Below are 14,007 nucleotides of genomic sequence, written 5' to 3'. Positions count from 1 at the left end.
ATTTAACTGCACTGTACATACAATATTTAAAGGTTGGCATGAAGGGGTGTCTCTGATGGAACTGACAACACACAGAGCATTCACACTCATTCACTGAAAAAAAAGCTAATCAGGAAAAAAAGCCCCCAACGTCTGAAGGAGCTTCTTTTACAGATTAAACAAACCAGCCAGCTGTTACAGCATGAGACACCACTGCAAAAATACAGACCCAAAAAACACCAAAACCTCTCCACAAAACCAGAAACACAAAACCCTGACCTAGCCAAACCTTTTCAGGGAGTTGCTGTAAGCCTGGATAACTTGAAGCCTTTAAGGGACAATATTTATCACCTAAGTTGATGAATTTTAGCAAGTCTTGACCAAATTTGCCTTTATTTCCCTCCAGGAAGATAGTGTAGCTTTGCTGAGTTTTGAGAGGAGTCTCTTCATTTGTTCACCAGTGCTGAGATAGATAAAGTCCTTGCCAAGCCATGCCAGTACCTGGAGCCAGAAGTGAGACCTGCTGTGTTTGACTAGAACATTCAGCACACTCCTCACTGTAGGGAACAGCATGTAGGAAGTCACCAAGTTTCAAGTATTTTCTCCTGAAACAAAGTCAAGTTACTTAAAAATGACATTGTTACATTTTGAAGATTTAATTAAGAAAAACTTAAAACTTTTAAAACCATTGATGCTGTGACAGTGCAAACAGCATACAATTTATTGCTCAACTTCTGCATGGGTACATACATTAAGTACTTAAAAACCATTTTATACAGATTTTTTTTTGTTAAAGCTCATGTAACAGCTGGGTGAAAATACAATGATACCAATGCTAAAACACTCTGTAATAAATACAATGGAAATGATAAACTAAGAACTGTCAGTTTGTGGAGTAATTACACTTGTATAAACTAATTACAACTACAAACAAAGAACTGAGGATGTGTAGAGCCAGGAACCTACTACATAGTGTAAAGTACAACAAATGGCACCTGTTAACTGTGTGGTGCTGTTTAAAAAGATGCTACATCGAGCTGGAGGATGGTGCTGTGACAGAGGAGCAAAGCTTGAACTTCCATCAATGCAGCCTTTTAAACACACCAGGAGTTCAGTACACATGTAGTGTTGTGGAACAGGAATTTCAAAATAGCTTGTGTGCTCTGGACTTTAGTACAACACAAAAATTTGGTACAAATAAATCAGTTTAGGGAAACTGAACCTATGTGCAAAAAAAAAAAAAAAAAAATTAGAATACATACTGTACAAAGCACCATTACAAAACTCTTTACACCAAGAAATTAAATCCTCTGAAACTCAACTGTGAACTGTATATTTGAAATCTACAAAAGTCACTGTTCATAATTAAACATTCATAATGAAAAGCAACAGCATAAAACCATGATGTGACAACTCTAAAACAACTAAAGACTGGATAAAGTAAAACCCAGTAAGAGGGACACATTGAAATAAATATTCACATTAATCATGGGGTGAAAGTCCAAGGTTACAATGCAATATTAGGCTTAGCACCTTTTTGAGGGGAAAGTAGCTGACATGTACTTGAAACAAAATTTTGGAAAGGAATCAACCCTTTACCACTTTCAGATAAACATCTGACTGGGTGATGAGGTGCTTTAGTTAAAGCTCTCAGTCTTTATGAAGGTAGAAAGGCACTCAAAATACTTGGTATAGTCATCCTCATCTGTTAACTATGGAAAGTTCAATGCAGATTTGTCTAGTTTTGCCTGTAATATATTAAATTTACAATATCTGTAGCAGTTTAAAAAAATTCTCAATGCCATACCAAAATGTTTAGTAGAAAAACAGATGTACTGCTAAGGCTGCTGTGAAAATGAATGCAATTATCAGCTGATCTCAGGTCTCTGTTCTGCAGAGCTCATCTCCTCCCTCCCCAAAGGTGCTTTTGTGACAGCAAGGTGACCATAACCATTCAATAAATCCACCATCCAGATTTTAGATTTGCCATGTTCCATGCCCAGGGAGGCTGTGGCCACAGGCTGGGCAAACACAGGGGGTAAAACAAAAAACCAAACCCTTAAAAAATCACTTCTGTCAGTTCTATGACACTGGAGTGTCCCCTGTGAACAGTCCCAAGAGCCTGTCTGTAAAAGCCCTGCGATTGTCACTGCCAGCACTCAGACCTGGCAGGGGCTGAGCAGAGGCTCTGGGCAGGGCTGGAGCTGGCCCCAGCCACGGGCAGCACTCTGAGTGACAAACTCAGGGCAGGAAGCTGCTGTGCTCCCCCAGAGCTGCGCTGCTCCCAGTGACCTGGCAGCCCTGCACTGGGGAGCCCAGCAGGGAGGCAGAAGTAGCAGCCCTTCAACAGGAGTGCAAGAGGCCACTGAAATGAAAAGGCTCTGCTGTGTTTCAAGCCTGGCTGTCACAGCAAGTCTCCTGGCTTTCTGTTTACATCCCTAAGTAGCCTCATCCTGCAGCCAGCCCAGAAAGGGAAACAAGTCCCTTGGAACAAACCTGCCAGCAACAGCTGTACAAAAGAAATAATCAAACCAACATGTGGCTTTGGCTCACCAGATTCTCACCACAATTCTATAAAAGTATTCCCTTGCCCACTATTCTAACACACAACATCCAGTAGTAGTTTACTCACTGTGGCAGTCAGACTTGGCAGAGCAGAATTTAGTTTAAGCTCCACAGAACAGACAGCAAATGAGCTGGTTCACTGTGACCTACACTGCAAACGTGGAACAGCTGGTTACATCCCATCCCTTTAGCATTTTCAACACCTTCAACTTTCTTCTCATTGGCAGTGAAAAAATAGTGCAGATTTGATGATTAATTGTAACCTAAGTTACAAAAACACAACACTGATTGGAAAAAAACTGCTACTTATTCCAAATATTCTCATGGCTGAGAGGAGAAGGGCACTGTCTCTGAAGCAGCCTGATTTATCCACACACCACGAGCAGATCAGACAGACCTCAAGTGAGAATTTCCAAACTAACACCAAAGTTCAGTTCCCTCTACTGGTAGTGCATTTTATTCCCCTTTGAAGAGATCAACCCATGCTATAAATCATATATATACTTACTTCCATCCCTACAATCAATAAATTATGTGCTCTTACAACCTCATTTCCAAAGCACATTACACATATTTCAGTCAATACACCATTTTTCCTTAGCTGTAACTTAAACCCACGTGTCATGAGCAGCTGGACAGAGATTACAACATGTTTTACCTGATAAATCTTTAGCATCAACAAGTACAGAATATGATTTGGCTGCATTCAAACAAACTTTGGTTGACTGGACAGGATGGATTCTGGAACAAACTGCTGACAGGCTTCTGCTGGCAAAGCCCATCAGTGCTTCAACAGCTGAAAAATGCAGTGTTTCAATTTAAGGTCAAAAGCAACAAAAAGTACTCTTGACAGACTTGTTAGAAAAATGCTGTTTAAAAAAAAATCAAAACACCTACTGTTCATTAAGAAAAGGTTATTCCACGTGTAAACACAAGGACTGTACCAAATAGTCTGTGTCACTCACTAGAAATTCTGCTGGAGGAATCTGACAAGTGATATAAATAGGACCCCAAAATTACATATTCGGAATTCCTGTTTGAAAAATATAAAAAAAGCCCCTGTGGCAACATTTACCTGGAATTTACATTGCAGAATATAATGGTTTACTATAAGAAAATGCAGTTAACATGTAAGTGGCTTTCATTAAAAAGATTAATGGTTCTTTCAGCCAATTTTATGCAAAGTTAGAATAATCCAAAATATTTTTTTCCAAAAATAGCAGGTATAGATGCTGTTCAGTATCATACATTTAAAACAGGCTGAAACGTGACTTGTACCGACTGCTGAAGTTGTGTCTTGGTATCTGAGAATAGAAATCAGGTAGGCAAATATAATAGATTACCTCTTACAAAAATAGTAGTAGTCTTTAAGTATAGAATACTGCTTAACTGTTGAAATGTAGGAAAAGTCAGCATTCTGTATGTTCAAGATATTAGTTTTTAATAGCAGCTGAATGATCCTATGGCAAGAACCACAGAACCTATTTTCTTGAAATAAAAAAAATTTAAAAATTTTAAAAAAAAATCCAAAAGTTGTCCTTTCCCTCCCAATGTCCTAGTGTAGAAAAGGGAAAGTTTCCTGTATTTCAAGCATTTCTTGAGTCTTGGCTGAGGGAAGGAAGGGCTTTCTGGCTGACAGGAGTATAAATAGAGGCTGGGAGAGGCTGGGAGGGTCATTCCACAGCAAAGCCACAGGTCTCCTCGATGGCCGTGAGCAGCTTCTCGTAGAGCTTCTCGTAGCTCTCGTAGGCGGGAATGTCGATCCTGTTGAAGCTGGGGGGAAAGCACAGAAGGTTTCAGCTCCCCAGCCATCACTGCCAGGCCTGCCACACCTCACTGGGCTGCAGATGGTGCCAGCAAGGCTTAAGGAGGCCACCCAGCTCCGTTAAACAAAAGCCATCTCCAGATTTCACACCTCTGCTGCTCCCTAAGGGACAGCTTGGATTACGTCATAAAAGCCAAAATCTCCAACGCTCCAAATACTCTGACAGCACATTGGTCTTTAAGGTACAGATCACAACACAGAACTGAGAAAGTCTTACCAGGTATGAGCTTTCGGCAAATTATTAGTGCTGGCATCAATCTGGTGTATTGTGAAGAGTCGTGGGCCTGCAGCACCTGAAAATCCAGAGGAGATCTCTGTTACTGTGTGGAATAACATGAAATGTCCTCGTTGCACTGCAACAATAAGAGAGCAACTAATATACAAAGAGAAGCTCTGCACCAAGGAAGATGAAATCATACACAGGCAGGAAAAAACTGCAAAGTCCCAGTGGCTGTGGGACAGACCCCTCCTTGCCCACCCAGACAGCCCTGCAGTTATTTAAAGGAAAGGTAAGGAAAAAGCACTGATAAAGAAGAAGAAATCAGCTTTTTCACACAGTGTACTGCACAATTCCAACAGTTTTTAGTTTCTCTTCTCTCATCCCTCCTATACCACAAAACTTACACAGCTGTACCTGTCCCTGTTTTATAACAGGTCTTGAACAGTGGCCAATTCCACTGGAATCCCACAGCGTCACAGTGTCAATTCCTTATAATTTTATTAAATTAATCTGAGTACTAGAAATCCCTTTAATGTCTCTGCTAAAGAAAAAAGACTGCAGCACAGCCATTGTTTAGACTTGCTCTGCTTTGAAGATGCCACACAGGACAGGAGAGGCTACAAATGTCCCAACCTGAGCAAAACTGGAATCCTGGTCTGAGCAGCCATTAAAAATACAATTCAGAGGGTCAGTGTTTCTCATGGGGACTCTGCTGTTAAATAAGAGTCTGAGCTTGAGTTGTGTTACTGCATTTCAGTCTAAAAGAACCGCCAGAGCTGTGCAACTGATGAGGGCTTGTAAAAGTTAGGAGTTAAAACCCTGGCTTCTGGAACCCCTCTAAGATCTGAGCTGATCAGAACCTCCTGCTAGAGAAAGAAGTGAAGAAATGAAATAGAAGAGCCATTTGCACCTGCACGAGAAGGTACCAGCCAAACACACACAAAAGAGCTACTCGTGATTGCAATCAGACCATTGGAATGGCTCTTTGGAAGTCCCAGGCAGCTGATCCCGTGCTCCAGGCACAGGCCCTGTTACCTTGCAGTGCCTTGAAGCCCTGCAGAGGCACCCGGGAGGAGCCGGTCACGAACTGCAGCAGCCGCGCCCTCCTCTCCTCGTCGAAGAGCTCCACAGCCTTCCAGAACCATTTCACGATGTTGCTGTCAGGGGTACAGTGTTTTAACCTGGTATTTGCCTTCCAGTCGTTGACATCGATTTTTCCCAGTCCACAAATGATGAGCTGTAAATTTAAAATAGGTTTATTATATTATTTCGTCACTGATCACTATAAAAATGGGTTTGGAGCCAAATTATGAAGAAATGATAGTGAAAAATGGACAGATTTTATATCAAAGGCAAATTATAACTTCTCCCTCATCTTAAGCAATGCAAAAATATATTTTTCTTGTTTTTTAAATTTTACCTCTGTACACAAACCATTTTTCAAATGGTTTCAATTCAAATGAAAAAGAACCCAAGCAACCATTTCAAGCTTAGACAAAAGGGCCTGTCTGTTAAACAGAAGCACAGATTCTTCCCCTGTATGACAGCGCAGGAATAATTCACATTTGACCTCAGTATTTCTTTCAGGAGCATGGCCCAGGGTGCAGTTTGGCTGGTCCAGCTCTGGAGCCCCAAAAGGAATCTTGTTCCTGTGGCACCAGACAAAGGACAGAGCAGCCTTTCCTGACACTGAGCTTTCAGTGCTCCTGAAGGGAGATCCACAATGGATCGCGTTAAGCTCAGCGAGGATGTGATCATAATTCTGAAGACATTTTTATGACTAAGAACACTGGACCTTCCCCTTTCTTATTCTACAGCTGCAAAATGGTTCTGGGCTAGCAGCATGGCTGGCTCACTGCTGGGAGTGAGAATATTTGGGATAAAGGAGGAGCAATCACCATGTTCCAGCCCAGGGATCAGAAGCACAAGTGAATGATTTACCTGTGGCCATTTTACATGGCAAAGCCCTCAACTCCGCAGACTGCAATTACATTTCAGTTTAAAGCAAGCTTGGGATCTGTGGCTTTGTCTTCAGAGGATATTGTTTGGATGCTGACCCTGACATTCTGTAGCACACTTGTTTGTGGCAGCACCTTTCCTTCTGCTGGATTTATGGGGCCAATGGAGTCTGGCAAAACTGAACTCTGCCAAACCCCAGGTGCCTGAGACCATTCAGGGCAGTGCACTAAGGGCTGGGAGGGAGTGACAGCCTGTTCTCCTGGCAGCACTGAATTTCACGTGAGGAAACTGCCCTGTGAGAACTCTGCTGGAGCAGTGACACCGCCCGAGGTCACTGCAGGTCCTCAGAAGGCTCAGAGGGGTTTGAGCTACAAGGGAGGGGCTGCAGCCACTTGTGCAGTTGCTGTGAGCCATCACCTGCAGAAACAGCCACAGCTCTCATGGGAGGCACACACAGCCATGGTCCCCCTGAGCTGTTCAGCCCTTGCCCTGCCCCTATCCCAGCCAGAGCACACCAGGACTGCCGGGACAGCCCCGCGCTCCTGCGGCTCCGAGGGCCTCGTTACACTTGACACAACACAACACTGGTGCACTGACCTCTAACTCCTTCTCATCAAATGTCTTCAGCAGATGTTGTGGGATTACTTCATTAAATCCCTTCTGGAGCGCCAGAAACTGAGCTTCAATTCCTCGTAAAAACCGCCAGTTCACATAAAGTCTGCGAGCAAGTGCAAATTGGGTTTGTGGAGGATGAATTCCAATACAATAAACCTGCAATTTATCCAGCCCCAAAACACGGCCCCACTGACAGGATTACACCAGAGCACTGCACAGCCCCGCAGCAAAACCCCACAGCACAACACTGACAATTACTTCAGCAAGAAATGGCTCCTCCTCGTCACAGGAAACAGAAAAAGAGCCCTGGGAAAAGCTACTGATGTACCTGACATATTCCTTTTTGTTCTCCTCTGTCACAGGGATGCTTTTGCCATTGGGTTTCAGCTCGTGCTGGATGATCTCCCCGTAGGCATTGTGCTCCACACAGAACGTGTGGTCCAGGACCCCGGTGATGTCGTTCTCACTGGCGCAAAGAAAGCAGCAAATGACTGAGGGAAAACATATTCTGCAAATATATGACAGCCACGTTCTATCTGACAGAAGCACAATTTCATTTTTCAGTGGCATTTCAAAGCCCTGCCTGGATGCAGAAAGTGAACATACAGTTTTACTCTGTTACATTTTAAAATCTTTATCCAAGTTTCACTGTTATATTCTAATAACCTGTAACTGTAGAGAATAGGTAAAATTAATAAATTAATATTAACTCCACACACCTCCCCCCTAAAATTTAAGTAGCTTGAGCATTTTTAGCCTTAAAGAAGCTGAACTGTGTGAAAGATATTTCTTAAATCTGCCAGAGAAGGAGATCAAAATACACCTCATTTCCAGGATTTAGGACCATTATCACATAACAGAGACAGCATTCTAAAATCCTGAGGTAGCCCACAGAGTACATACAGTATCCAAACTAAGCTGTTATGGAGATCAGGGTCCACCAATTCCATGTCATCCAAAGTAATTGGCTTCCCAAGCAACTGCTTGTAGAAAGGCAACGTGAAGCCCCCGTCAATGTAGTGCCCGTGGAACACAGCCATCCCCATGATCCGGCCCACGAAGTGGAAATAGGACAAGTGTTCCTGGAGCAGAGCACAGACAAGGCCATTCCGCTGAGTAAGACCCCACTGCTGAGCATGAGACAAAATTCAACACCCAGAAAAAAAGAAAACCCCAAGCCCACACCCTTTGTACAGGTTTGGTTTTGTTTTCATGCATGGCACACTGAGCATTTCACTTCCAGTCCAGGAGTCTTACCAGTAACAATCAAACTGAATTTCTCCCAAAGGAATCATAAATTGACATCTGACAGAAAATTAAGAACACACTTGAGAAGTTCGATCAGTGCAAAAAAGAAACTATCATATAATTGTGCAAATTCGGCGTCCAGCAGTACCAACTGTAAGAATTTGGCTCCTAAGTGTTGAGCCCTGTCCAGGTGAGTGTTTGCTCCTGGTCAGAAACACTCATTTGCAGCACACGGCTCCAGCCCTACCGGGTTGACGGCGGAGTCGGGGTTGATCTGCAGCGTGTAGATATCATCTCGGGAATACTGGAAGAGCCCATAGTATGGATTCAACATTTCATGGGACAACAGGTACAGCCACTCCCTAGAAAATAAAATCATTTATTGGTACTCTACAGATGAATGCATTCCTACACTGAGAACCACTTCAAAATAATCTGATTTTTTTAATTTTACTATTAAACATAAGTGGGAAGGAAGCTATCTCTGAACATGCTGAGATATGGCTGAAATCAGAATTATTTTTACTAGCTCAGTAACCACACAACACCTGACAGCTGATGGATTTCCAAGATTTTCCTTCATGTTACTCATTTCCAAGAGAGTTTCTGACTGTGATTCTCCTACATCCATTATACACTAAGTCAAGATATTGAATAGCAAGATGCTGGAATCAAAGCTTTTGATGTAAACCATCTTTCAGGTAATGGATATATTTAATTCAAGTTTTAATTATGTATTCACAAATCAGTAAATAATGGTCTGAGAACTGTGCATGTCATTTTTTTATAAGGGAAAAATAACCTCACACTATTGACAGACTGAAGTTGCCCACCAACAGCTGGTGGCAACATTTTGCTTCAAACTGCAGTGACAGTTTGCAATAAAGCACATTTTTTGGTTAAAACTGTGCCATAAAGCCAAGTATTTAGTGGCATATATTCTCACATACCCAAACTTCACTAACCAAAGAAAAATGTGGTAATTTCAATAGATACCAAAACCTCTCACATATGACAGATATTTGACATGATGTGTAATTTGCATTTTATTTTCAACAAATTAGTTCTTTTTTTGTTGCAGTTTTTCTTTTACAATAGTACCTAGAGCCATATGTTCTTCTGACATTTAATCTGTTACAGCAATAAAAATAAATAATAATAATATAAAAGAAGCTGGGCTGGTTCAGGATTCAAAGCACAGGGGAGGCTGGCAGGGGTGGGTGCAGGGGAAAGACAGAGCCACTGTTTACCTGGCAACTCCTCCATAATCAAGGCCCTCCTCCCCACGAAATTTTATCATCAATCGTTTCCACAGGTCTTTTGGCCTCATCTTCATGACTTGCCTGTAGGATTCCTGTGAACACACAACACTTCCCTTTATTAACTGCTGGTTACAGAGTAAAAGTTGCTGCTGTGTATTGAAGTGAAGGGGGTTTCAGACTCTAGCCCAAAGGCAGCACTCTTAAAGGGGACAGTATTTTCCTGATCTTCATTTGTTTCTCAAATCACAGATTGTTTCTTCGTTTTCTCCACTTGTCAAATAAAATGATGAGAAGATGAGAAGAACCACCTCCCACTAAATTTCCAGGGGTGAACAGTGATCAGAACATTCTCCCTCATTCTCACATAACTTATAAAAAATCGTGTCAGTAAACTCCTTTTGTTTTCCATAAGGGCTCCTGATTTTTGCAGCCTGAAAAGCCAAGAGTGGAGCTTGTACTCTGGGTAAAACAGCCTCCAAGAAGCACCTTAAGAATGGAATCAGCAATGCCACCCCAGTAAATCCACAGGATTATTCCTCTGTCAGTAAGTGTTCACCAAGGAAACACAGAAAGCAAGTTGGAAGGCAAAACAAATGCAAAGGAATTAGAGAAAAAAAGAAAAGTCTGGTTCTTATTTATATCCAGTATCAGCCCCAAGCTCTGCCTCTACAGGACAGAGGCAGGTGGGGGTGTGGGGACCCAACATAACAGACTGAACATCATAATTCATAGCTTTCCCTCCCTTCTTTCAGTTGCTTACAAAGTGATCTGACTCTCCAAAGGGAAGACCAACACAAATCTTTCTTGTTTTTCACGGGAAAAACTGTGACAACACAGTGGGGAGATCAAGTTTGGTGGGTGGGGTAAAAATGCAACAGGGATGGGTGGGATGGGTGAAAAGTCCTCAAAAGGACAAACTGTTCTCCAGAAAAGACTAATGAATTATCACTGTGTTTAGTCAAGTCAACAGAATGATTCTGCTGAATCACATTCCCAAAAAGAATGCAGAGACCCCACTGTGGGCATCTCTGGCCATTCAGAAGCCCTGACAGCTGTAAAATTGGTCTGATTCTGCAGAGAGAATTCAGATTGATGATAAGAAATCCAAACTATGAAGAGGAATCCTATTCAGTAGTAGTTTTAATTAAGTTACACTGTATCAAAGATCACTAATAATAGAGTTGAATTTTTAACATCCCCTCTAAAACACTCATCAACTTCTCAAATACAAGGAAGAAGTGAGACAGGATCTTCAGATACATGAAGTGCTTGGACTCCTTCCCCAGTTCCTGACACAGGCTGCACATCTCCAACCACAGAGAAAGTTTTCCTTGATTTAGTTCATCTCTACAGGGTAAATGCATCTACATTAATTGCATGACAGTCCTGGTATCCCCCTGGAATGCCTCCTCTTCACCACAGTGCTGGTATCCCCCTGGAATGCCTCCTCTTCCCACAGTGCTGGTATCCCCCTGGAATGCCTCCTCTTCCCACAGTGCTGGTATCCCCCTGGAATGCCTCCTCTTCCCACAGTGCTGGTATCCCCCTGGAATGCCTCCTCTTCCCACAGTAAAATCCCAGTTTTAACTGCAGCCTCCGAGCTTCCATCTAAGTGAACAACTCCTTTACACAGCTATAAACAATGCCCCGCCCCTTCCCTTCCCCCCCTGTTAAGAAACGAGTCAAAATCTCGAGTTACCTCAAAAATCTCCTCCCTGGAGACCTCGATCCGACAGTGGCCAGCCTGAGGCTGCTGCTGGGACAGCTCCTGCCGCAGGATCTTCAGCTTCTGCACCAGGTCCCGCTTGTAGCGCGGCACCGTCAGGCACTCGGCCTCGTCCGGGAGCTGGCACAGGGACACCACCTGCTGCTGCTGCTGCTGCTGGTCCTTGAGCTGGTTCTGCCGGCTGCAAGCACACACAGCTGCCTCAGAGAGCGTTCATCCAGCCCCTGCTCTCTCCTTAAACCTTCAGGCATCCTACCTGAACTGCTTTCAATTTACTGTGATTATTGCTGTGATTACGCTGAAAACGTCTGGGGCCAGTAAAGAATAAATTCAGAGCGATTTTATCCTGACTAAAGACATATGGGTCTGTCTTTCTTGGCAACTATCAGGTGTTTTTAGGGCTTGCTATTTCTATTGGTGCTACTCTACAAAGTATGCAAAAGGTTACAGCACATACAATAAGGTATTATCCATACAATTTTAGTACTAAGCTGCTGACACTGAATTTCTCAGAGACCATTTCCATATTTCCTTTACGTGTTTTCCCTTCCTCCATTTTAAAATTCAGGGATCTGCCAAACACTCTGCCTCTAATCTACAGTCAATACCATAGTCTGTTTTAAATGGCTTGTCTGGAAAAGAGTAAGCTTACAAAAAGATGTTTGTACTGGCAGCCTGGCAAGGACCTTGTCCCTTGTACCTGGCCTAGTCTGGACCACAGGAATGTGGGAGTTCACATGGAACTAATTGGCACAGATAAACAAGTATTTTTACTAGCAATTCTAAGAGATTTTGTAAATCTGACTTCTTACTAGGAAAAGTAAATGGATCATGTTGCAGAGATGTTCTCTCTGTGTTGTTTCTTGTACACAGTGAGTGGATATTTTTATAGCTTTTTAGTATGGCATTCCCAAGCAATACAGGATAAAAACTGTATTTTTAAAGCCTAAGAATATCATCTCTCTGTGAAGCACATGAGAATACCCTACATTTACTGGATACATAAGAAACAATACAATTTAGAATGTTTTCCAGTGGAAGGCTAGTTCTTTTTTTTTTTAAATATCAACGATCAAAAAAAAAAAAGAAAAAAAAAAAGGGAACCAAACACTATTTTAATGTATTTTATAATTTCAGGCTATTGTCTGTTTTGAGACAAGGCCTAGTAGAAAACTCTCCCGGCCAACCAAAATTTACCTCCAGACTTTTCCACAGGGACACCCAGAAAAATACAAATCATTGTAATAATTTAGACACACACTGGCTCTGGTTCTGTGGCTCTATGTCATTTGTGCCATGTGCATGGTAGCTTTCACTTGAGATTAGTTTTAAATATGAATCTCATTTAAACTGTATTTACTTGATACAATATTAAAGCTAAATCCTTATTCTATCAACTGGAATTTCTAATTCCATAAGGAGGACTAAGTGAAAATATTCCTTGTACAGGACTACCAGAGAAAGCCATATTTATACACTAAAGTGAGCACCCCTGCATATCACATTTAAGGGTAAAAAGTCACAGTTCCCCAAAGCACAAAGCTGGACAGGGTCATTCTTAAAGGAAATGTAATCTCTGAAATGAGCATGATTTTAACATCAAATGAAATTGTTACTTTTCTCCACACAGTGCTTTCCAAAATAAGGAAGTATTAGGAGGGGAAAAAGAAAATGACATCTTCCAGATTTGACTGAAAATGATCAGTGCAGTATCAGCTAAACAACCTGCAGTGCTTGAGGTCGCTACATCTCATTTCTCAGTTTGTTTTCACAGCTGAGTGACTATGCTTGATTCCATACAGTGCTTTAAGGATTCAACTAAATACTTTTCAGGTGCCATAACTTACCAAAATTATCACAAACTCTTGGTCAATGTTTCAGAACAGAACTGGGTAACCAGTCTGATTATTTTCATAACTTACAATGTCATAACTGGAAGAACAAATGGTTTTACTCAGCTTAACAGAAAAAGTATCACTGAGAGTAAACTTTTTCTCATGCCTTTGAACCTAAAACTCTATCACACCCATCCCACACAAAGTCTAAACTTATTTCTTAGATAATTTACAAAATGACAGGCCTAAGGCAGACTACTTTTTTTGTTTGTTTTTTAAAGAACAAATAAGGAGGCGGGCTCAAGGCAGGGGAAACTTTCACACATCCTGTTTGGTGTAATAAAAGAATAAACACCAAAAATTATTTATCAGGCAGCAGACTTTGCTGATGACACTGTTGGGTGAGTTTCTGAAATCCTTTTCTAATGAAAGACAGATGGACAAATGAAGAACTTCAGCACACTGCAGGAAAACTCTAAGTTCAAATAAATGCTAAATGGTTCTGTGATTCTGGAAATTAAAAGTCAAATTGGATTTTCCAGCTAACAAAGGTAGCTCTGTTATCTGTCCTCCACAATCCACGTAGAATTGGCTACTGTGCCCTTTCTGCCATTTCAAAATAAACCCACCTGAGGAGGCCAGTTTGTCAAATACAGCCCAGTTCACTGAGTTTTCTACAGTTTCAGAATTGCACTGCTGTGGCTAAGAGGGTTTGAAGTTTTTCTTGAAGTAAAATACCTAAATCTGAATTGATTTTAGGAACTTTTCTGTGT

The 14,007-nt window shown here is 41.8% G+C and overlaps 1 protein-coding gene across 6 annotated transcripts in view; it reads right to left on the bottom strand.

The window, feature by feature from the left end:
* Window positions 1-671: 671 nt before the first annotated feature.
* The window catches only part of SMURF2 (SMAD specific E3 ubiquitin protein ligase 2), a 60,035-nt gene continuing 46,699 nt past the window's right edge, over window positions 672-14,007 (bottom strand). The window contains exons 11-21 of one of the 6 annotated variants that reach the window (XR_005956694.1): window positions 11,373-11,580; window positions 9,662-9,765; window positions 8,659-8,773; window positions 8,067-8,245; window positions 7,492-7,629; window positions 7,146-7,266; window positions 5,625-5,826; window positions 4,587-4,662; window positions 3,203-4,317; window positions 2,612-2,695; window positions 672-1,201 (exon numbers count right to left, since the gene is read on the bottom strand). Coding sequence is in view for 1 of the 6 variants with exons in the window: in XM_041485640.1 (XP_041341574.1) it covers window positions 4,218-4,317; window positions 4,587-4,662; window positions 5,625-5,826; window positions 7,146-7,266; window positions 7,492-7,629; window positions 8,067-8,245; window positions 8,659-8,773; window positions 9,662-9,765; window positions 11,373-11,580 (1,243 nt within the window). In the remaining 5 variants the exon portion in view is untranslated. Of the gene's footprint in view, window positions 4,318-4,586; window positions 4,663-5,624; window positions 5,827-7,145; window positions 7,267-7,491; window positions 7,630-8,066; window positions 8,246-8,658; window positions 8,774-9,661; window positions 9,766-11,372; window positions 11,581-14,007 lie in introns of all 6 variants that reach the window. The other 5 variants (XR_005956691.1, XR_005956692.1, XR_005956693.1 and 2 more) reach the window with 5 other exon arrangements.

Source organism: Pyrgilauda ruficollis, unplaced genomic scaffold (assembly GCF_017590135.1).
Source record: "Pyrgilauda ruficollis isolate IOZ18807 unplaced genomic scaffold, ASM1759013v1 scaffold72, whole genome shotgun sequence".
NCBI classification, from domain to species: domain Eukaryota; kingdom Metazoa; phylum Chordata; class Aves; order Passeriformes; family Passeridae; genus Pyrgilauda; species Pyrgilauda ruficollis.
This window is presented reverse-complemented; position numbering and strand designations above follow the sequence as displayed.